This window comes from Ammospiza nelsoni, chromosome 1, assembly GCF_027579445.1.
Source record: "Ammospiza nelsoni isolate bAmmNel1 chromosome 1, bAmmNel1.pri, whole genome shotgun sequence".
In the NCBI taxonomy this organism is placed as follows: Eukaryota; Metazoa; Chordata; class Aves; order Passeriformes; family Passerellidae; genus Ammospiza; species Ammospiza nelsoni.
Window position 1 is genome coordinate 68,021,937 of NC_080633.1, and position 24,012 is coordinate 68,045,948.

Below are 24,012 nucleotides of genomic sequence, written 5' to 3' on the forward strand. Positions count from 1 at the left end.
GTAGGGGTAGGGGTCTGCAGTCAGCTACAGAGAATCAGCCCTGGCTGAGTCTGGGAGGGAAGTGACAGCACAGAGCACAGGGCTCATGTTCAGCTTCAGGGGTTGAGGCTCAGATTAGGCAAAGGGATGAAAAGAATTCTCAAGAGCAGGAATGCCAAGTAAATGCTCTGAATCTCAAGTAGATAACTATTTATTAGGCTTCCTGTCCTCATGCCCCCATCACCAGCCTTCATGCCAGCCCTTAACCCAGCCCTAATGCAGGAGAAGGGTCACTGGCCATCCTTCACCCTGTTCTGCAGCAGCCTGCTGCAACCTGCTGGCTTGGGGGGGCAAGGAAAGAGAGGAAAAAAGGAAAAAACACCCCAAACCCCTGAGCAATCCCTGCCAACTGCAAGGCCCAGCCTTGTGGCCTGTGCTGCAGACATGGATCTCTGGGCTAGATCAGAGAGATAGCCTTAAACCTACTGCTGCAGGCTAGGTCTCACATTCACACTCTGCCTAGGAGAGCCCGCAGTTCCAGGCTGGCTGCAGAGGTGGAGGCAGGTTGTTGCATGTCCGGAAGAAAGGCCAAGTTTGTTCTTATGTCAGTCCTTAGAAAATAAACAGCTATGGAGGGGAGGTGGGGAAGGGAAAAAAAACCAAACCAGCATCTGTCAATAACTCAAACTGTGTTTAGGGCTAGTGATTGTGGCAAAATGATTGCTACCTATTGCATACACAAAAGATGGATGTTTATGCCTGTAAATTTGGGCAGCTGAAGAATTATATCCCTGATATTTTTTAGATTCTTACCACGAGCCTTCATCATTTGTACAGGGGGAAGGAATTCTCCTTGGTGTTTGCCATCTAGAACCTCTTCCTAAACCCAGCATCAATACCATTGTTACAGGCCTGGCCTGGCCCAGAATAAATTATGCCCCTATGTCCTCAAGATATAAAACTTTGTCCAAGAACTACAAATTCAGGAGGAAAAAACCCCCAAATGACATCTAGGTGCAAGTACAACTCCATCAAAATTTAAAGTTATGTAGATGATTGAAACATAATTAGCACTTTTGACATATTAAAGGAGCCTTGGCACTTTCCAACAGTCTGAGCACGAACTTACTTCTCCCTCTAGAGGACACGGAGATTAGCACAAGGAACATGAGGTTATGTCAAGACCAGAAAAGTAACAACATGCTGAGGCTAAGGGTCGGCATTTTTGCTTTGAAAGTTTACTAGCAGTTCACAAGGACAAAAATTACAACTGTAAAAACAACGAGTCATTAAGTTATGTGTTTATTTTTCCAGCGATGCCCTAGAAAGTTCGAAATAAATTCTGAGTTAGCTTTCTGAGTTAACCTGGTATCCTGAAATCCAGCCCTCACAGCTCTTCATCATCAGCTCCACCTCTACCTGTGACCAAAATCTGTAGGATGCATTGATCCCCAGAAAATGTCAGCCTTGCTTCTTTTGTGTCTCAAAGCACCCCAGGTGAGAGCCTTGCCTGAGCACACAGGCCAAAAGCAAGCAGGCAGCAAACAGCACTGTTGCATTGTTTAATCAAAATATTTCAGCATGGAAATCAAATCCCTCTGAGCAGACGTATCCTTACAAAGCTGGTTTTACAGGCTTCGTCACGGGGAAACCAAATCTACAAAACTCCACCTTCCAATGCTTCTACTGCTACATATAATAAAATATATAATGTGGAAAAAGCAACAAATTAATACCAGCCCTGAGAGAAGGCCTGGTACCAACTTCTCAGAGTGCAAACCAGCCTTACAGCACTGCAGAACTTCAGGGGAGTGGGGAGCTAATTCCCACCAAAAAACTCCACCACCTCACTAATGAACTTCTTTGGAATTTAACATATATTATTTAGCAGTATCTCCTTCCAGTCCTCTCCCCCTGAATCCCAGTGAATGACTACAAAGACAGGACTACTTGGAAAGGCCCTGGAAGATGAGATAAATTGCTTTTGGACATTTTTATCTCTGATAAAAGAGTTGTAAGTATTCCCACTCTACATACTTAAGCTTTCTAATGTCACTAAATCTTCTGGCCTCAAATTCCCAGAAATGCATTTTTCTAAGCATCTGACCTGTGCTTGAGAATTTGATGTCTTTCACATGCTCAGCCTGTTCTAAAGAAGTATTTTAGCAATAATAATAATAATAATAATAATAATAATAATAATAGTAGTAGTAGTAGTAGTAGTAGTAGTAGTAGTAGTAGTAGTAGTAAAAAATAACACCATCTCAGATTAGACAGCTAATTTCAAGCTCATTCTCACCCACACTGGTGCAAACCCCACAGGCAGCATTCGCCAAAACCCACCCACAGCCTGCCCTCTGCATAAAGCCTTTTTAAAGTTAATCCTCCTCCACTACTTTATGCCAGAAAGGAGTATCAAAGTAGTTGAAAGTTCTGCTTTTGCAGCTGTAAAATTCCTTTTGATTGCCTGACAGAACTGGACTCCAATCCATTTTCAGAGAAGACAGAAAACAAAACAGTTGTGCTTTGAAAAACACACCAGACAGTTATCAAAAGCCCTGCTTGCAGAAACATTCCCAAAGCCTCAGTGACAAAGCAAGAGAGTTTATGGCACGGCCTTGGTAAAGATGTTCTCATTCAAAAGGGGAAAAATAGGAATCTGAGTGCTCTACTTTGACATTGGAACACCCAGTGAGCAGAGGAGGAACATGTTTGCAGTCAGCAGAAAGGAATTCTCAGTCTTAGGGGCAGGTATCACACCTGCACAGTTCAGTCTCACTGCTGCTGGGACATCTCAGGGTCATCTCCTGGCTCCACAGTCCACCAGGACTCCACAGCCCCCTCTCCAGGCTCTGTCTGCTGGTGCTGTGACATGAGGTGAGCTCCACCATGGAGATTCTTGCAATGGCCCACAAGAGACCCAAGAGCCCTACCCGCAAGTACAGTCTTGGGGAGTGGAGGAAGAGGGGGTAGGAGGAAAATTATGGAAAATAAAGGGGAAGCATTAGCTTGGAGCTGGTTTTGTCCCCCTTGCTTTTATACATGGAACTGGCATATATGGTAACACTCTGTCTGCACAGGTGCCAGCAGCAGGGCACAGCAAAAACATGCTGCCATGATAAAGAGATTGGGCCTTCTAGGATCCTCATCTCTGGGGAGAAAATGGGGTTAACTGAGCCTCTGTGCTACTCTGGAGCTTTTTCTTTAGCACAGGATACAAAGTCATGCCATCCCATCCTCATCCTCCCCACACCCAACAAGACTGTAGCCTTTTGGTAGTTATGTGTAGCAAGAGAATGGTTGAAGAATGCTTCAGAGATCTCCAGGAAGATGCTTCATCTCATGGTTCTGGCCCAAAAAGCTCCCCACCAACACATCCCTGTGGACTGCCTCACTTTAGTTAGTACCTGTCAGGCCTGCAGTGGCCAGGACACATGAACTGCACTCACAGCCCACCTGTGACAAGCACACACCCACTGCAGCAGCCCCCCCAGGCCATCTGCACTGCACATGGGCTTTTCTGGCTGTGCTTCACCTCAGGTCCCCTGCCAACACCCAACTGGGTACACCTGTCCTCCAGCAAACACCTGAGGCAGGCAGCTCATGCTTTGAACATCCTGCACAGACAGTCCTGCTGCACATCACTGTGAGCAAGGTTCCAGTCCAAAATGACAGAGCCAGGATCCTGCTACAGGACACCTAGAGCCAGGCAAACTTGATAAGACTGTGGGGCATGGCCTGGAGGGAAGACACGGTTATGTGGGCTGGGACATTTCCTCTTCCCTCAAGCACAGATGAGAGCAACCTCCTTTCTCTGAAGTGTCTCCTCAGGTAAAGGAGGTAAACACCACCCCGTGGGACATGCTCTGTCTCTGGGGCTTCCAGGCTCTTTGCCAGGAACCAGCACCCATCCCTGCCTTCAGAGCAGCCAGACTCAAAGAGAAGGTGGCTGTCTCTTGTGTCTGACAACCCCCACTCACACTGATCAGCCACGGACCAGTTTCCTGGTGGAGTCATCCGCTGCTGAGTTGCACAAAATAAAGCACACACAGCTTCACAGTCACTTATGCCCACTTCACTAAAAACACCGAGGTCTGCCCAGGGCACAACTTGTTTCTGGGGAAAGGCAACAACTCAGACAAAATTCCCCACTCCATCTACAACTCTCAGGCCCTACACCCACTTCCTAGTGCTCTATCTTCATGAATCAAGGCAGATGGGCACACCACAGCCCTGTTGGTCAGCAGGGAGAATCCCCAATCCAATGGGACTTCAAGGACAAAGTGTACAAAGCTGTTACTGCTTCAGTCACCTTCAGCACTGCACTGATGAACACAACCAGCCAGGGTCAGGGCAGCCATCACCGAGGTCACCTCACCCTGCATACATCTGTACACAGGCAGGAAATAAGGTGTCCATGCTTCTTGACAGCATCTAAGCCCTTGGTGTCATGAGAATCACCAGTACTCCCTCACCTCTGGATATGGATTGTGCAAGTCCTCCTTCCTTCATTTCCAAGTTGGAGGCTGGGCCCTCTCTTGCACCTAATGTAATGCCAATTTCCAAAATGCATACATTTCATCTCAGTGCCCCAATAAACATCCCCATTTGCTAAGAAAATACCAGTCCTGCTTGCTCCAGTAATAGTATCTACATGTACATGAGCACTGTATGTGAGAGTGCTATCAACCCCTGTGTGGATGGAGAAAGGGAGCAGAGGGAGAGAAAGAGAGATCTGGAAGCCCTGATGGGTTCCTCTCTTACGAGATTTCTAGCCAAAGGCACCAGAGAGGCTGTGAAGGTCAAACTGGGGATTGCAGCCACGTGGGCACTTGGCCATCAATGGAGATGCAAGCAGAGGGAGGCAGCAAAGGCACAATGCCTGCAGGGTTATCCCAGGGGACTGTGAGAGCCTGTAGAGCTCAGTTTGCTCCCATACTGTGAAGAAGGCATGGAGAGTTAGAACACAGGAACAAATAAGTGTGAGTTTAGCAAAAAAGTCAAACCTGCATAGATAAAGAATTTTAGCAGGCACAAATATTAGATTCAGTCTTTCCCATCAAGAAACCTGTGTCATACACTCTGTTCAAACAACTACACCATGTTATTAACAAAAAACACCCTCACAGTTTACACTGTATGTACATAAATAAAGGATTTTTAGTTTTTTATTAAAGAAAAAAAGATGGTGGCTGACTAATCCACAACACATCATCCCTTTCTCTGAGCCAAAGATGGTTTTATTTGCCTTTCTTCATTTTTGCAGTTTTTTCTTTCCTCTTCTTCACATGCTTTGGGATTTTGGTTTTTCTCTTTTCTCTTTGGGCTTCTTTGACCATCTTTTTCCTTTCCTATAAGGAATCAAACACCATTCATTTAAAGCCAGAAGGGAATGAAGAATTTTAAACGAGTCAATCAATTGTTACATAACAAGTTAATTAACACATGACATAAAAATAAGGTTATCAAGATAAAGAAATTTTAAAAATCAATAGAAATTATGAGGGGATAGGAAAAAGGAGATAGAGGTTGGGGGTGGAGCCCAGACCTGCACATTGGTAATTACAAACTAGTTAGAACCTGAGTTTCATGCAACCTTTGAAGAAAGTGAACAAGAGGCACTCTTAACTCATGCTATTTACACCTAAGATTACAAGAGGTTGTCTGGTCTACATTTTCTGCTACCCACAGAGCTACTATAGTATCTGTTTGTATGTGTCATTTATCAAAATATTGATCCAGTAAGTGCTGATAGAGCAAGCTGATCACCAGCAGGACTGGCAGGAAAGAACGCCATGCTACTGCAACACACTAAGTCTGTGCCAGACAGAAGGGACAAGACTCAACTAGAAAACAAAAAGTCAGCAAAGTGGAAGGAGTAGGTAGAAGTAATTGCTGCTAATCAGTTACAGCTAAACACAAGTTACAAAAAACCATCACCTCACACAAAAAGAAGTCCAAATGAAAACCTATCAGATGAGAAGTGGCCAAGACTTCCCTCTTTCACATCTAAAAGGCAGCAGCTCTAGACTGGCAGTGTGTAGTGGAGTGCTGCATTTTTATTTGACAGATATGAAATATATAATCTTACCTTTTCTAGGAAGAAAAACCTAAAATGCCATGTCCCAAACCTTGAACCCCTTAAGCCTGCAAGTTTCACCCTGTTTTTTAATTATTTTTTTTTTCCACAGCACCTAAAGGCTGCCAAAAGGCTCTCACTCATGAGTGATACTGTGCAGGAGAGCCTCACCAAAACTAAGCATATTGTTCCACAGTTTAGAAAATGAAACCTCAAAGAAAACCCAAACCTCAGACCCTAACCATAATCCCTTTGCTGGACTGCATTACATCTCTTGCCCACAGGAAAGCTAGGCAGCCTGTACTAATGGTACTGCAAAAGCACTGTGGTACAAACACTGTCACCAAATCTCCAGCTCTACAGACCAAGTGGTCTCAGCTGTCTGGGCATAAGGAGGTTGATCAGGGACCACAGCCACAAACCTGAGCACCAAAGCCTGGAAGAGTAGCCAGAGAGACTGAAAAGTTGCCCAGGCTTCACTGAATTCTACTTTGTGTAGCCCTGTAATTCCCTGTAGAGCTCTCTCTTCCAGCTTTGCCTAAGCTACAGAGAGCTGTGTTGCACACTGTTCTAGATAAAAGCACCTTTAATAAAGCAACTCCAATGAAATTAACTGCCTCTGCTCTTGTTCTCCACAACAGGAAAGGTCCACAGCTTGTTTCAGACAGGAAGAAGCAAGAGTCACTAAGTTTGAATATTTTTGTGTCATATAAGCAAAGGTGGGAAAAAATAAACAGTTCCTGGCCAGCTGACCTTTCTGTCCATGCTAACTTCAGCAGGTTTATCTTTGGGATGTACAGATTCTTTACAGCCCAAATCAGAATCCTCTGAGCTGCCACCACCATCATCATCATCATCATCATCATCATCAGAGTCTGTTTCTGAATTGTCAGCCTCTTCAAGGAGTGCAGGAATCTGCAAGATATATCAAGAATTACATCAAATCAAAACCAAGAAACCTAATGGCAGCACACACACATACACAATGTATATATATACTCACAAAAAAGAAAACAGAATCTGTTGCAAAGAAGCCCTTGAGCAATCTGATGCTATCTCCCTTACCACAGCCCTCACTGAGTTTCAAGATAAAGAATGAAAAGTAGGTTAAGTCAAACTAAGAAAAAGGAATCTAGAATGTACACCACAGATTCTTTTAGGTCAGGGCTCAAAGCACAGCTGTTATTTGCACTCCCAAACAAATTTCCCTAAGTTAAACAGCAATTTGCTAACATATGTGGAAGCCTATTTTTAATTATCCTTGGATCATACCCAGATCTACCTTGGGGGCACTCTATGTACTCTATATTGCAAACACAAATGTCTGCACTGAATACTCACTTATTCTTAAACAAGCCTGGAGACTGTGCTACAGCCCAATCCCATCCATATTTATATTTCCATTTTAAATCAAGAGTCTACACCACTGTTAGAGAATATTCACAAAGTAAGGAGGGGGAATCCACACAGGGCTTCTGCCTTGAATGACATGGCTCCAAGTGATCTGTATCCAACTTCTCATCCAATCTACTTTACAGAAGTGTCACTGTCAAGTACTTCAAACACAGTAAGACATAATATTTTATGGCTTATACTGGAGTACTGTTCTTTATGCAATATTACAACAGATACCCTATCATATCAACATATCTGATATTAAATCTGATATCAGAAACATATTAAAACTTGCAGTCATGCAACAGTTTAAATCAATTACATTTTCCATAATCAGAAAACACTTTCCCTCATTGACACCTTAACTTTAGAGATCATGGCCACAGCAAGGATTTTAATTAGTTTCATTCTCAAGCAACCCAGCATCAGCCACAGTGCATGGAAGCAAATTCTGTGTTTTGCAGACACACCCTGACACAAATGGTCACTCTGCACACAAAGGCTTCTTTCATGGTGTCAGCTGCAGCACCAGGCATTCTCTGAACTACCTGTAAGCACTTTTCTGAAAATGGCTAAAATTAAGGATTTCAAAAAGACCCTCTCACCTTCTGAACACCAGACAAATCCTTCTTCAGTCCTGTCACAGTCTGGTAGAGAATCTGCTCCAAGGGAGAGAGGAAGAAATTACATTATCAAATTATATCTTAATTCTTTATGCCCAGAGAGAATTACTATCTAAAAATAAATTTAAAGAAATAAAGACCAGGGTAAAATCCACAATGTTAGCATTAAGCACTAACCAGACAATTTTAAAGTATGGTATAGATTTAGTACTCCACACCTTGGTAGCAACGCTTCCGTTTTTATTTGTTGCTAACAGTGTCCAGTAAGAAGAATTCATATTCCCTCTCTCTCTTTTGCAGGGACTCAGCATGTCTACTCACATTATCTTGCTGAACATTCAATGCCATATCCTCTTCTTTCAATTTCATCATTATGTCCACATCCCTCTCATAGTTTTTAACTTCAGTCAGAGTTCGAGGTATGTAGGCCTTCTTAAATACCTAGCACAGTGAAGGGAAACACAGACTTACTAATTTACATATAGTGTCATGATGTTCTTCTCTCCTAATTATGCATCCCTAGGAGAATAATCACAGAGAAAAAACAAATGAACATAGCAATCATCCCCTACCATTTGAACTACAGAGTTGTTTTTTGTTTGGTTATTTTTTGCAGGGGCAGGCTTAATGTGCAACCTAGACATTATTGATAGATCACAACTAAGAAGGCTCCTTCCTCAGCCTGACTCACACCAGCCCACTTATAAAATTCTCCAACCACCTCTTAGCCTATTTAAATCCTAAGGTTTTGTGTCCTAAGAATTTTTCTAATGCTTTTATTGTAATGTTTATAATGCCTTCAGGAAGCAACTCCATTGAAATGCACTGCTACAACCTAAATCTTTTCATGTAACAACACCCACTTCAACCTACAGTACAACTCAAAAAAGGTCCTTGCAGCAGTACAGTACAATAAAAACTAACTGCAGTATCAATAACCTACTTAGAGTTTGTCACATCTGAAACAGTCTTTCAGCAAGCTTACAACCCCACCAGATCAGAGAAATGTTTTGCTTCTGTGTTTCACGGTATCAGTTCAATCCCAGTACAGATTCAGTACCCTTCATGATCATCACTGCTCATCTGAGAGCTGTGCACAAAGCACAGTTCCCCACTTCCACACAGCTGCCCTTACTCAGCTCTACTCTTTTGCAAGGAAAGTGGCACAAATTAGCCATGGTCACATGGAAAGTCTAGGACAAATGAACTGAACTTAAATTTTATGAAACCACCTCTCTTACAGATCAGTACCTCATATAAACAAAGGAGTAACTTGCTTGCAAAAGATGTGCTTTGACGTACAAGATGTACAACCAAACACTAGAGTCTGACTCTACACCTCAATAGTTTTATGCTGAGGCTATACTGGGAAACAAAATACATCTTTCCTTGGCAAAGCCTGAAGCAGCTAGAGAAACCTGCTGAGCTCCAAGACAAAAAAGTCTTGAATAAATCAAGTTGTACTGACCCACAAGATAAGAGGCTTTTATTGGTTGTTGGTTTTGTTTTTAGACTCTTCTGGAACAGATAGTTAAGACTAAGATAGAAATGGTTGTATCTTTACATCAAACATTTCCAGAACATTAACAGCTTTCTGTTATGGACTTGAGATGGCTTCACTTAATGTAAAAGCAGTGGAAGAACTAAAGTAGACTGGGAGGGGAGCTAGATAGGCAATTTGGTCAATGCACTTAACCAAATAGCCTGCTTCTGTATCATTGGTCCAAAACCACTGGCACAATCAGATCTCTACTCAGGTTTTTTGTTAACTAAACTTGAACTGGAAGATACATCAAGAGACACACATGTCAGCAAACAAACTGGTTTTGGAAATAGAATATTTGCCTTCTAACAGCTTATTGCTGTCAGCCTTTACACATGGCATCCCTTAATACTTCACATCTCAACTAGGTCAAGATATCTCAGCATCAGAAACAATGTTTTGTTTATCATCAACTGTACATTTTTCCAAAGAAAACACGACATTTTTCAGTGTTTAGAAGAGGTAAGGTTAACATTAATTTCACAGCAGGAACAGAAATCCTCACTTCCTCATCCACTTTATCTTGACTGGATCTTTCCTCTTCTGTTCTTTTCGATGCTATTTCCATCGCCTAAAGAAATACAAAACATTACAAAAAAAGTTATCGTTCTTTAGAATCGCGCCACTGAGCCTGCAGAATCACATCCAACTATTCCCATCTGTGTTTCTCCCTGTGCTCCACCGTCACTCACTCGCACTCCAGCAGTCCCTGTGGGAATGCCTTCAGCGACACCTAATGGTGACCAGCCCAGCTGCGAAGCACACGGACAGCTGCAGATCAGGGCCGTACCAGCAGGAAAAACACTCGTGCAGCTCCTCCCCCCAGACCAAACCGCGGCAGGCCAGCACGGCTACAGGACATACAACACCACCCTCCACATAAGCACGGTTATATTTCTGCAGAGCTCCTCCCTGCCAGAAAGAAAGAGCTAGCTTAAAGCATCCTGGTTCTTACAGCACTTCAAACAGACATTTGAGTCTTCATGATTAGACAGACTTTCTTGTAGTGGTGTTCACAGGGGTCCCAGGATGAGGGAAGAGATGAGAGTCTTGACTCCATGTTTCAGAAGGCTGATTTATTATTTTATGATATATATTATATTAAAAGAAAATGATATATTAAAACGATACTAAAAGAATAGAAGAAAGGATTTCATCAGAAGGCTAGCAAGGAAAGAAATGGAATGGAATAATAAAATCTTGTGACTGACCAGACAGTCTGAGACAGCTGGACTGTGATTGGCCATTAATTAAAAACAACCACATGAGACCAATCAAAGATGCATCTGTTGCATTCCACAGCAGCAGATAATTATTGTTTACATTTCATTTCTGAGGCCTCTCAACTTCTCAGGAGAAAAGATCCTAGCAAAAGGATTTTTCATAAAATATGTCCAAGACACTTTCTGTGACAACATGCAAGGAAAGCAGTGTCACCCTACAATGGTATAAATGGAAAAGACCTCTATGCATTTTTGAAGCACTAGCACAACAACGTCATGTGCTTGCTTCCTTAGGATGTAGAATAAATGAGATGTTGGAGCTTGAACTAGATCTGATTTTACTGTCCTCTTACTCAGTAACAAGGCCATGAGGTCTTACCTTAGACAGGTAGTCATCAATGTTTTCACTTGTGATAGAAGGATCAGTAATAAATTCAAACAGCTCCCTCACTGTCATCACTGCAACATTGTGCTTCTGGAAAAAGTCTGCCAGGAAACATGGGAGAGACAAAACCCATTAGTAAATCCATCTAACGTACACAGCTTGGATGTTAAAGTGACAGTTCCAGCAAGCCAGCAACTCTGATGACTTGGGGAAGTCTCAGCAGCACATTCTACATCATATGGAGTTTAGTTACCAGATGATTCCTGGTCACCTGAAATAAAACTGTTCATCTCCCAGATACAACAAACACTAAAAGGAGAAAAACTGCATAAATATAAAAGCCAAATCAATTTCAGCAAGATCCTGACTTAATGGAATATGGGTTAAGAAGTAAAGAATTCAAGACATGTGTAGTATTTGCAATGACTAAGATTAAAAAAAAAAGTATTTCAAATAAGGAATGGAGACCTCAAACTTTTGCCAGAGAGAAACAAGTGGCCACTGAAATACAGTACATTATGATCCACCCAAAAGGGAAGACACATTGATGTCCTAGAATCTTCCTCGCTACTACACTCAGAATTGCTTTCTTAAATCAGTTATGACCAAATTCATAGGCTGCACTTCTGTTCTGAAAAACAGCAGCAAGTGACACTGAGGACTGTTCAACAAGTATTTCCTACTAAAATTCCCAGAAGATCTCTCACTGTGAGAAATTAATCATAGAAGGATTAGAGAAGCACTTAGTTTGGAGGCACCTCTCCGTGCTCACTGAACCACAAATCTCTGCAGAGATCACACCTAGAGCAGAACCAGGTGTTTCTTAGAGTCTCTGTAGATTTAGACAGAGAAAGCTGCAGTGACAGAAAACAAAACAACACCAAAACCACTGCAACTCACTGAGACCCTAGAATATCTAGGGAGAGGAGCACATAAGACACGAATAAAGAGCAAGGGTATGACTAGCTGAGACAGAAGGGAGTTACTAGAAATGCATGAACTGAAAAGGAATAAGGAAAAAGTAGCAAACTGGATATCAACAAACATACAGCATGCACACAGTTCTTTCCTAATTATGTGCCAGACTTTCAAGAGCCTGTGTAAAATAAGAAAGAAGTCAATGTGAAAAGAAAGGGGAGACAAAAGCAGCCTATAAAGAGATTTTTTTCGTCCTCAGGGACACACCCTACCAGGAGGTGTGTATCTGTTACACAACGTGTAAATTCACACATGAAGACCAAATTCTCAAGAGAAAAACACCATTAAACTTATCAAAATGCTATGACAAGTGATAACATCTCTAATTAATTACTCTATGCCTCAATCCTCTCAGCTGCCCTTAGTGCAGGGAACTTTATAACACACAGAAACATCTTGCCAGCTGAGGAATCCCAGATGTGGATTCAGCTCACAGAAGGCAACACATCAGTACGTCTGCACAGTATTTTAAGTAAGGGAAGTGAAGATTGGAGTGAGCACTGCTGCAGACTGGGAGTGATCTTAAATCCGTCCTAACTCAGAGATTCAGTCATGGCACTCATTTAAGAGAGATGATTTCTAGCAAAATAAGCTGCACTACTCTGAACTCAGCACAGCACACTGCTCCCTGAGGAAGTCACAAGAACATAGGAGAGGAAGTATTTTAATGCAATTTTGACATTTTCTACAGTCAGTTACACCTGAAAAAACATGAGGTGAACTGAGTCCACCCTGCTAAAAAAACCAGGTGTCAGAACAAGGGCTGGAGTGCAGCCCCCTCACCGTTAACGTTGGCACAATCCTTGCGCAGGAACTCCAGCGCGTGCGGGTGGTCGTGCTCCACGGACTGAGACACGTCAATGATGTACACGTCCCCTCCATGGTACCTGCAAGGAAACCCCACACAGGGCTGCACCAACTCCACCAGATACTGAGGGGCAGGGAACAGAGCATGCCTCAAACTTAAGAAACAGCAAAAAAAAATCTTAACTTCTTTCTCCAGCATATGCCTTGCCTGTGAGGGCCAGGGTGGCTTTTTTTAGTCAATCCTCTCCCTCTCTATACAAGCTGTATAATTAAACCTTTTTTAAAAACAGTCTGCTCATGAACAAAAAAAAGCAGAGAGGTGCATGAAAAAGAAATAAAACAAGAAACAAGTTATAAAAATATAGCAGTGAAATGATACCTAACTAATATAAAATACCTTACATAAAAATGATACCTTACTAGTTTTTGCCAGAGTTGATGGGTTTTTTTCTAGTTGTGAGGGGGTTTTGTGAGGTGATTTTGTTGCGTCTTTTAACTTTTCTTTCTTTCTTATTTTATGGTTTCTTTTGTTTGTTTGCCTCTTGGCGTTTTTTAGCTGAGAAAGCTCAGATCTGGGCTAAAAGCGACATAATTAATTTCGAAAGTTACAAAAGCCAGTAACAACAGGGACCCCACCCTCGCTGAAAGGTACATCAGTACTCTCACACAGAGGCTGCCAAGCATACATCTTGGATGTCACAATTCAGAGCAAGGATTAAAAACATACAGCATATTAAATTCACTGAGATCTGCGTGAACAAGTCTGGCATCTTGGTACATTCTTCTCATGTACTGGATGATCTGCAGGTACAGCTCCCGGACTTTGGAGTCAGACAACTGAGCATTCTTCAGCAGAGGAGCAGGCCTTGAAATTACAAAAAAAAAAAAACAACAGAAACTAAAAATATAGCTAAAACTAAATAGAAACTAAATACTTTTTCCTTTTTCACACCAGCTGCAAATGCTTTAATTGCTGTGCCTGAATCTTTCACTCCACGAGTATGTCAAGCAACCAAGTGCAAGGAGCCAGCAGGAAGGGGAGCAAAACCTTGCTACATGCTTGCCAAAGATTCTGGAGCTCTATTTTCAACAGGAGCTAATTTGGACCATGCTACATTAATGTCAGCAACTACAAAACAATAAACTATCTTCATGTATGATTAGCAAGCCTTTCCAGCATTAATCTCTGGTTAAGCCACTTTATGAATTCATTTTGCACACAACTGAGGCTTCAGAATCACACTGATTGCCTGCAGTAGTAGCTGACAAATGTCTGGGACCATTCCACAGATCACATGCACATGTTAACTTTACAGCCCTAGAGTAACTGTAGGTAAATTCAGATGGTTAGTTTGGCTGGTTTTCATAAACCTTTGGGAAAAGCTATTACTAAATTTAAAAAAAAAAAAACCAAATTAAAAAAAAATTATTTTCTAAGGATACTTACCTATCACCTTTACCAATAAAGCCCATGACAAGCACATGACTCCTTAGCATAATTGGCTCTGGGCAAGGTATCTGGGCTGTATTCAACCTGAAACACAGGAACAAAGCCAAAAAAAAAAAAAATAAAACCAAACTCTATTTGCTTTGCACCCGTGCATAAAGGAGCTCTGCAGCTTAGAACCTAACACAGTGAGAGCTCAGGAAACTCTCCCTTGTGAAGAACTAGGAAATGCACACAAAAAGCCACAACCATTCTGACCCTTTTTTCTAAGCATTCCTGTGTCAAAGAATCTTTAGACAGTTCAGGTTAATCCTAGATTAACCCATATCACACAGTGTGTTGCTGCTCAGCAGCAGCTATTTCTAGCTTCTCCTGTTGTTCAGTCATGTCAGACAGAGTTCAGACACTGAAGAGCTTCGAGTATTAGCAGGAAAACAAAAGAAGATCTTTATTCTTCCCTCCCCTTTTGTTTCTCTCCTTTAATGAAGCTTAAGACACTTTCCTGAACACTCCAGAGACCCGATAGGGCAGTGGTAGCCACAGAGAGAGCATCTCCTCTAAACTTAAAAGTTTTTGTAACCTCTGCATGATGAAATAAAAACTGGAAGAATCACCTTATTAAATTCCTCATTTCTTTTTCGGCCCATGTCTTCACCATTTTTCTTGGGTTGCCTTTGCAGTATCCATGACGAAATCTTTAAATAAAAAAATAAAAGACAACAGGGACTCTTAGTCTATCAACACAGCATGAGCACCAGTGATTTTAACATCTTTCAAAATAATCCCTCCTCCCCAGTAAAATCAGGCAGAAGTCAAACTCACCTGAATTCACCACTCACATACTTATCCCGATCTTTAAACATCAGAATAGAGGTTTTGTAAATCTTTATTGCTCTGTTCTCCCCATTTGCAGTACTGGCATGATATACATTGGCCTATTAGATTAAAAAGGGAAGAAATAACATTAAAGAAAAGCTCTTTAAAACAACATAGTCTTCTCTCTTCTTCTCATTCTGATACCTGGAAAAGGGCTGATCCCACCCCAGCCCCTGTGTGGCACCCAGCTGAAGGAGACTGCACGCCAGTGCAATCCTTTTTCCATGAAGGGCAACTTACAGGAAGTACATAAGATGAGGCAGGGGTGCAACAATGCCCTCAAAATTAAATCAACATTGCACAAGAAAACTCTGCCTCATGCACACTTGGGCGACTGAAACAAGCCCTTGTGTGAAGGGTTAACTTGAGCCTGTGCACTGTTCAGGCCTAAAGCATCACCCAAATGTCTCATGTTTTCACCTCTACACAGGACAGAAGTATGTCTTTAATTGGAATTATCTGGGTTTGTATGGTTCTTTAGGCACTATTTAATACTATGGGTATACATAACTTTGCTAAAATTTTTGTTGAAAGATGCAATTAACAACATCCACAAATTTATTATAATATTAAGGCATTCTCAGAAATCTTTCATACTTGGGAAAATTGGTTTCCTTTATCATAAATATTTTTTTCTTAAGATGACTTCTTACCAATCAAGAAGCACAAAATATGTAGAACTAAGCCCAAATATTTCACTACATTTTCTGAGCATCATAAACTTTCACCCAGCTGGCTAAAAAAAAAAAGCCTACTACATTATTTGCAATAAAACTTACTTCTTTCCCTGTGCTGATGCAGCCATTGATTTCTGATATAATACCTCTAGAGAGCATCTTGAACAGAATGATTCGGGTCCTTGGGTCCAACACCTCAAATTTAATACAGAAAAGTCAGCACAGAAAAAAAAAATAATAATGCCCAGTCCTACTATCATATGAAAGGCCCCTGGGCATCAGACTGTTCTCAAGGATCAAATAATAATCTGAATATATAATAATAATAATAACTCAGATGTCCCACCCATAGCTGCATTAAACGTTTTAAAGTAAGATATTTCTTGGGATACAGATAACATAACTGAGATAGGACAGCCATGTGGGCTCAGCCCAGTAATAATTCAGTCTTGCTAAAGAAGAAAAAATGCAAACTCAGCATTTTTTCTTGCTCTTTGGAATTCAATAAAAGTTTAAGATGGAATTCTGCATTACACATATAAATAAATTACAATGTTAAACACAAAAATGAGCTCTAAAATGTTTATGGAACCAAAGTTAACTTTCATATGCGAAACAAAGAAAGAAAGAAACAACAGGTCTCTTCAGCATAACAAGAGAGAGAATTCCAAAACTCTGTTCTTGCTTTTAACTGCTTTTTCATTGATTCCAAAATTCTACACTATTTGCTCTGGTCAAAAGGGAATTTTGATGAACAAAGGCCTTACCTGTTCTACTGTTGCTCTGTCTGACTTGTCTTTGACTCGGTACCTAGCAGAAGTGAAAATAAAATGTTACAATCCCACATATGGGCTGGGTACTTTGACAGAGCAAACTGTGCCATCCTGTGCCAAAGGTTAAGATGACAGCCTTAAGAAGTAAGGCTTTCAGCTCATACAAAACCAAAGGTTTCTCCTGCAGAAAGAGGGATGGAAAGGAAAACATCAACAAACCACTACCATTAACATCAGAGCCCTTCACTTTTATAGATTATTTTCCTGCTTTTTCTAAATATGCTCATTCAGGAGAAAACTCTCTTCACAACTTCGGGCTATAAGCTGCAGGCAAAAGAAACTTCTTTAGAAGAAATACTTTTCCACCACCAAATCATCAGGAGGAACTTTCCTCCAACACCTTTTGAGCTCAGTGGTTTAAGGATTTATGTTTAGAAAAGAAGAGTATCAAAGGGTCTTTTCTAGGGGAATGACACCCATCACTTCTGCCTTACTATACTACACCAATACAATCAGATGTGCTACCAGTGACAGAAGAATCAAAACTTTCCAAAAACTGATTTGGAAAGCAAAAAATTGAAGACCAAAGGGCAAACTGCATGTAGACTACTTCTAAGCTTCATTTTTCTTAACAAACATATTTAAACAAGAAAATAAGCACTATACTTCTGGGTTTAAAGTATTTAAGTGAAAATAGAAGCATAAGTAATACTCACATGTCTGCTTCCTTCTGCCTAGACTTTTCTGTGACTCTGTTTATAACAGAGTCATCAAAATTTAGCTTATCTGAAAAACACATAAGAAGCAATGAAAAAAAACAAAACCCCAAAACCCAAAGAAGTTTCCTACACACCAGGGTTAACGCAGCACTTTACTCTGTTTACATTTCAGGGCAGGACTATAAGGTAACAAAACAGATGAGTGAGACAATTCCAGAGACTTGGAAATGTTATACCAGTAATGCCTTCTGGATAACATCTCACCAATAAATTTGTCTGTTCTTCTCTTAAAACAATCAAATGCCACTTTTCTTAACACAATAAACAACAGCCTTCCAGATTGTCTTCAACATTGTATTTAAATGGTGTTTGATTAAATGCTAAATGTATAAAAGCTGCTGTATTTGGCCACAAACACAAGCAGCCTTCACCCTAGCACCACTTTGTTATAAAGGAAAACCCAACCTCTGATCTCTACCCTGTCAGAAGGTGCCAATCACAGCTACCCCTGGTCCTGACAGGCTGTGCTGAGCAGCCATCTCCATCTCAGGGTAAAAATCAAACCACTCCAGCTGGGACAGCAGCCTCTTCACTTAGCACAGGAGCTCTGCCCCTGGGAGAGAATTGCTGCATAATGTACCCCCCCAATACTACAGGGGACTACTGCATTTGTCTAGAAAGTGCAGCTGTGGTAGCAGCTGTGGGAATCACCAACATCACAACAGAGAGCTGATATCCTCCCTCCAAACAGCTTTTTCCTAAAAGGAATCTAGGGAAGAAAGACTTCAGGTTGCCTGGAGAAGTCAAGGGGAAAGAAAAAACCCCAACAAAACAACCATGTGGTGCTGAAGGTGGAGAGAGAGGGGGGTATGACAGCTAGTTCTTGGACACTAAAGGCAACTTCCAAAAAAGTAGTCAAAAGCCATTTTTAATCTCTCTGGCAAAGGTTAACTCACCCATTCCAGTGAGTTCTGGCTTAACATAAGCAGAATTAGTCTGAGAATGCCACAGAGTGGTAACTGTTTAAAATAACAGACAGCAGTGCAATTATACTCACCTAAATTGATTTTGTGTTCAAATTTTCTTAAAACCTTGCCTGCAGGGGTTGACAGTTTTGCTGAAGAGCAATTAGGGGTCTGTCTATTTGCCTGAAATAAAGAATTTGTTAACATAAGTCACATTCTGTACACAGCCCTTTGAAATTCAAACCATTTCATTGGAAAAGTAATCTCAAATGCCTATGCCTAAAGCTGTAAGATAAAAACCACATGGGATATAAGGAAACAGACATGGATTAACACCAGATTTTACTTAAATCAAGAAAGGAAAATACAGGTAATACACCAGTTAAAATTCTAAAAGTGCTCCAAACCAGAGTTATTTTTTAGTCTAGGAAGCTACAAGTCTCTCACACAGCACTTTTTCCTGTCTGTAAAAGGAACAGAAGACAGAAACAAGGAATAAATCAAGAGGGAAAAAATGCAGAGGCAATGAACTGAGAAAACTTCCCAAGATTCTATCTTTTCTTACATGTAGTCCTCCCCAGACACAACTAATACCTGAACATAATTTCACCATCGTTGAACAGCATAAACCTCTAAATAAAGGCAAGAATATATCACCAGGACAAGTGCTGCCAGACATGCTATGCTATGCTATGATCATCAAACTCTGATTCACCTACACTGTTCTGCTAAGTTGGTAGCAATAAGAAAAATGAGGTTTTGAACCTCTAGTGCCCCAGCTGATATAAGAACTAGCACCTTTCTTACCTTCACGAGTGCTCTCCATTCTGCACACCAGAGTTTCTATGCCAACATCATATACGCTAAATTAATTCACTTCAAGCACCCCCCTCCATTTCCCATGCTTGTATTTTTGTTTGCCTTCTTCACTATTAAGTCAAAAACAGAACTGGTTTCACCCTGGATATGGCTAACAGATAGTCTAAAAATAAACAGAAAGGCGGGGGAAGATGCTCAGAAACACAGAGGACAAATACCAAAAAGTAAGGAACATCTTAAGGGTAAGCAAAGAAAAGTTGAGTAAGGTAAGGAAGAGAAGGAAACTGCAGTGACACAGAGAATCCAGCAACAGGGTTTGAGACAAGAAAATCAAATGCAGCTCGGGCTATAGTGTACATACACACAAGGCAAGTAAGACGAACAGATGCAAAGGAAGGGGATTCTCTGAAGGAAAAATTTCTCTGAAGGAAAAATTTCTGCTTGCATTTGCCCCCAATATAACACTAACAACAACAAAGCCTCCAGGCTGGCCCCATTAGCTCTCGGGCACCCTCAAAGCCCACAGAATAACCTTCAACATACCTGTGGATTGCATCCACCAGCAGCATTGTGGCGCTTTGTGAGTCTTCCCACCTCATCATCCCAGTCCCAGTCTTCATCTTCCTCTTCAGCATCGTTGTCATCATCACCATCTCCTTCCTCAGCGTTAACTTCTTCACACGTGCATAGCTGGCAGCTCTCAGGGACCTCACCCTCTTTACACGCTTCTGTGTCTTCCACAGATTCACTGAAAAGAAACACAGATGTCTCTATAACTAAAAATGATTGTTGCAGTAACCAAAAATTCAATACACTTATCCCCATAAATGACTTTACATTTTCACCCGTGTTTTAATTCACTGAGTCCAGTTCTGAGACCACCTATTCAGGTGCTGGATCAGGTCTAGAAAAGGGAAATGAAGTTGGTGAAGGGTCTGGAGCACAAGTCCTGTGAGGAGCAGCTGAGGGAGCTGGGGATGTTTAGCCTGGAGGAAAGAAAGCTCAGGGGGGACCTTACCATTCTCTACAATTCCCTGAGAGGAGGCTGCAGTCATGTGGGGTTGGCCTCTTCCCCCAGACAACAAGCGACAGGAAAAGAGGACACGGCCTAAAGTTGCAAAGTTGCACCAGGAGAATTTGGAAGAATTTCTTCACAGCAAGGGTGGTTAGACATTGGGATGGATTGCTCAGGGAGGTGGTGGAGTCACCGTTCCTGGAGGTGTTTAAAGGAAGACTGGAGTTGTTACTCAGTGTCTAGTTGGGACGGTGGTGTTGTGTCACAGCTTGGTCTCGATGATCCCAGAGGTCTTTTCCAACCTAACCGATGCAACCATTCTGTAATGTCAATAACGTGTCACGGCTTTCTGCCAGGACAAGTACGTCCATGGAAAAGGGAAGCCGAGAGACACACGCAGCCTTTCCTCTCACCTCCTCCCGTGGCGGGGCAGCACCACCCGCTCTCCCTTCCCCGCTGCCGGGCAAGTCCCAGGGCTGCTCCCGCTCCCACTCCCGCTCCCGCTCCGCGTGTCCGCCCGGCCCGGCTCCCCAGCGCCCTCAGCCCCGGCCCGCGGCGCGCCCTCACCTGTCCGAACAGTCCGCATCGTCGAACTGCCCGGGCACGACCTGGCTCATCACCAGCGCCCGGTAATCCATGGCGGCGGGGCAGGAAGCAGGAACCGGGAGCAGGAATCACCGGGAGCCGGGATGCCCGCACCACGCAGGCGCCGGCCCGGCCCGGCCGCTACGGCGCCGCCAGAGGGACCAAAAGCGGCGCGGGCGAGCGCGGCTGGGACGGGCCCGCCTCAGCTCCGGCCCCGCCCGCTTCCCAGGCTCCTGCACCGGGAGGGCGTGGAGCCGGCATATGGAGGGGCTTCTTACAAGGGCTTGTAGCGGGGAATGGCTTTGCGCTGAACGAGAGTAGCGTTAGATTAGATAGTAGTAAGAAATTCTTTACTGTGAGGGTGGTGAGGCACTGGAACAGGTTTCCCAGAGAAGCTGTGGATGCCCCATCCCTGGAAGTGTTCCAGGCCAGGCTGGACGGGGCTTGGAGCAACCTGGTGTAGTGGAAGGTGTCCCTGCCCAGAATCACAGAGTGGCTTGGTTCGGAAGGGACATTAAAGATCATTTAGTTCCATCCCAACTAAGTGATCGTTAATGTCCCTTCCGACCCAAACCATTCTGTGATTCATCGAATCCCCAGCAGCTGCCGATACATCAATACTGAACTGTGGCACATCTGCATAATAGTAAACAATTTAGCCTTAGAAATAGGCATTTTCAAGCCCTCAGTTCTTGACTGGAAATGACCGTTCCTGCTGCAAATTCATGGTTGTTTTCCCTGAAACACAGATGATGATCTGTGTCCTCTGTAGTAGATACCGAGAAGTTTTATTTGGTGTACTCTAAAATATTAAATTCCAATCTTTATTAAAATAAAGCTCTAGTTGAAGCCAAAGGAATTCCAAATTTGCAAGCCTGGCTAGAAGAATCTTAGCTTAATCTATAAACAGATTATAATATTATTAAATACTGTTTATATACGGATATAATGTAGGATTAAGAAAATAAAAGTGAGTGCTGGGCTTTTGCTATCTGGTACATAAGGGCAAAATTTTAAAATGCAGTCTCTTTTTTTGTAGATGTTTCTGCATAATCCAAGTGGTATGTATAAAGGCTATGAAAAACCTGTGATTGTGCAGAAAACATAGATGCTTGTGCAGAGATACCTTTAAAATAGATTTGATACAATAGGTGTTATTTGCATCTGCAACACTTCCATGAAGTCAGCTCTTTGAGAGTCTCTGTGCTCATTTTCCCCAATGCACAGCCACGTCAGCAGAAATCAGATTAACATCATCTGTTTACTGATCTTTTTCCTAGAACCAGGTGTTGGAGGACTCCTAATCCCCATGGGTTAATCCATGTGTGTAGAGAAGGCACTGTTCTACAGGGTTATTTCACTCTCTAATAAATAATTCAGTGCTCTTAAGTAAACATTCCCATTTATTGTAATGACAAGGGACTGTTTGAAACATAACACTGCCAGAGGATTTCCACATTCATTTTTATTCCTTCTATGCTTCAGGCTTCTGTGTAACTTTTTTGACAGCCTTGGATGCAGCACACTTTTGTTATCCCAGGCTTTAAGAGCTCCTTTGGAAGCAGGCAAAAACTGTTCTACAAGCAATTAATCTGCAACAGGGTTAATCCACTAGGCAATGGTGATACTTTCAGAAGGAGAATGGGAAAAAAGGTGTCAGAGACCTACCAGTTATCACCCCTAATCCATGGTAGGAAAGACTATCTATGAGAGTACGTATTTAGCTTGGACCACTGTAGCTCCATGTTCCCTGTCCCATGAGACTCCTCAGGAAATACTACCTCCCTTACTCTTCCTATGGCTACATTATTATATTTCCTGAAGATTAAGAGTAAAAATGTTTGTTAACACTGCAAGATGCAATAATTCTGTACTTAACATGACATATTATACAGTACAGGTATATATTCTGGTTCACACAGAAGCTGGGAAGCTGGGAACAGAGACCATACTCAGAATCCCTGGGAGCACTGCAGTGCTGCTCCTTCCTGGAAGAAGACTGACTTGAGAGGACCACCAGGAGCTTCCTTTTCATATTTGCAGGATGAAATGTACAAGTCAGTGGCAAGAAAAGATGCTGCCTGCCAGCTCTGTGAAGCAACCTGTGCTTCTGAGCCCATCTTGGAAAATCTGACATGCAGTATGTTCTTGTTGGTGAGGCTAAACATGAGAGGGATTTCAAGTGCCATGTGCTAGGATGAGCAGGTTATAATGATACATATCTGTCACACTCCCCTCCCCTGCCAATGTATGCCAGGCAATACTTGGTAGCTCACAGTGCTGTCTACCAGATCTTTAGTTGGTGTAAAACCTGTTTAAATCAACAGACTTTGTTAGATTTTGAGGTCAGCTCTTACTGCCATGAGTGAAGTACATAAACAATACAGACTGTACAGAGCACGGGGAGTCATGAAAGGGGGGAACAAAGCATGGTCAAGGGACTGTGAGATGATTGACATGAAAACCTATCTGAAAATGGAAAATGGCATCTATATCCTGAGCAATTATTACAGCAACACAGCAAGTGATCAGGATCTTCTCTATCTCATGCAGTACGATTGATATTCCAATATTCTAGGCCATATTTCCACTTTATACAAGACATTGGTTTAAATGGAATTGGCACACATATATATGAAAGAGAAATTAGCTAATATCTTACTTGAATACTGCTGTGAATGTTCATGTAGTTCCATCATATTTTTGTTAGAGGACTCCTGATGAAGAAGGATACACACTGAGGAGGCCAAGTGATACATTCATTAAGTTCAAAACAAAATACCTGTTTTCCTCAGCTGTATTATCTCCATGAATATCCTCTGAAAACACTCAAAAAAACTTAATTCTTCTTTGAAGAATTAATTCTTAATTCTTCTTCCATATAAATTCTTAATTCTTCTTCCATATAAATTTTGGGATACCTCTCAGAAAACAACAGATTCCCTAAGCCATAGAAACACTTGCTGTAGAACCAACATACCTTTCTGCATAGTCAAGTGGAAGCAGTCTTTGGGTGTGGATACATTTTTCCCAGAGAAGGAATCCCTAGGCAAGGAAGAAGAACCACATCAAAGGAGGGTGTTGGGCTGACAAAAAGAAGACAATACTAAAAAAGAATGCAAGA

General features: G+C 42.0%; 1 protein-coding gene across 1 annotated transcript; it reads right to left on the minus strand.

Moving 5' to 3' along the window:
• Positions 1-5,121: 5,121 nt before the first annotated feature.
• On the minus strand, positions 5,122-21,018 carry RIOK1 (RIO kinase 1). The gene is made up of 17 exons (XM_059476440.1): positions 20,871-21,018; positions 19,832-20,036; positions 18,562-18,652; positions 17,502-17,571; positions 16,780-16,822; positions 16,115-16,207; positions 15,282-15,394; positions 15,074-15,154; positions 14,460-14,546; positions 13,740-13,877; positions 12,989-13,092; positions 11,222-11,328; positions 10,125-10,190; positions 8,398-8,517; positions 8,059-8,112; positions 6,812-6,973; positions 5,122-5,330 (listed from the first exon to the last, which is right to left on the minus strand). The coding sequence occupies exons 1-17, from the start codon at positions 20,939-20,941 to the stop codon at positions 5,220-5,222; spliced, it is 1,716 nt and encodes a 571-aa protein (XP_059332423.1). The 5' UTR covers positions 20,942-21,018; the 3' UTR covers positions 5,122-5,219.
• Between the last annotated feature and the right edge of the window lie 2,994 nt (positions 21,019-24,012).

What these genes read in the sequence shown, in the direction of transcription:
- RIOK1 (XM_059476440.1), bottom strand. Translation starts at nt 20,941, where the DNA reads ATGGATTACCGGGCGCTGGTGATGAGCCAGGTCGTGCCCGGGCAGTTC. An exon ending in ACAGAGCAACAGTAGAACAG is followed by an intron (nt 16,208 to 16,779) that starts GTAAGGCCTTTG and finishes ATTAAATTTGAG; the next exon opens with GTGTTGGACCCAAGGACCCG. An exon ending in AAGTTAGCATGGACAGAAAG is followed by an intron (nt 5,331 to 6,811) that starts GTCAGCTGGCCA and finishes GATTCCTTATAG; the next exon opens with GAAAGGAAAAAGATGGTCAA.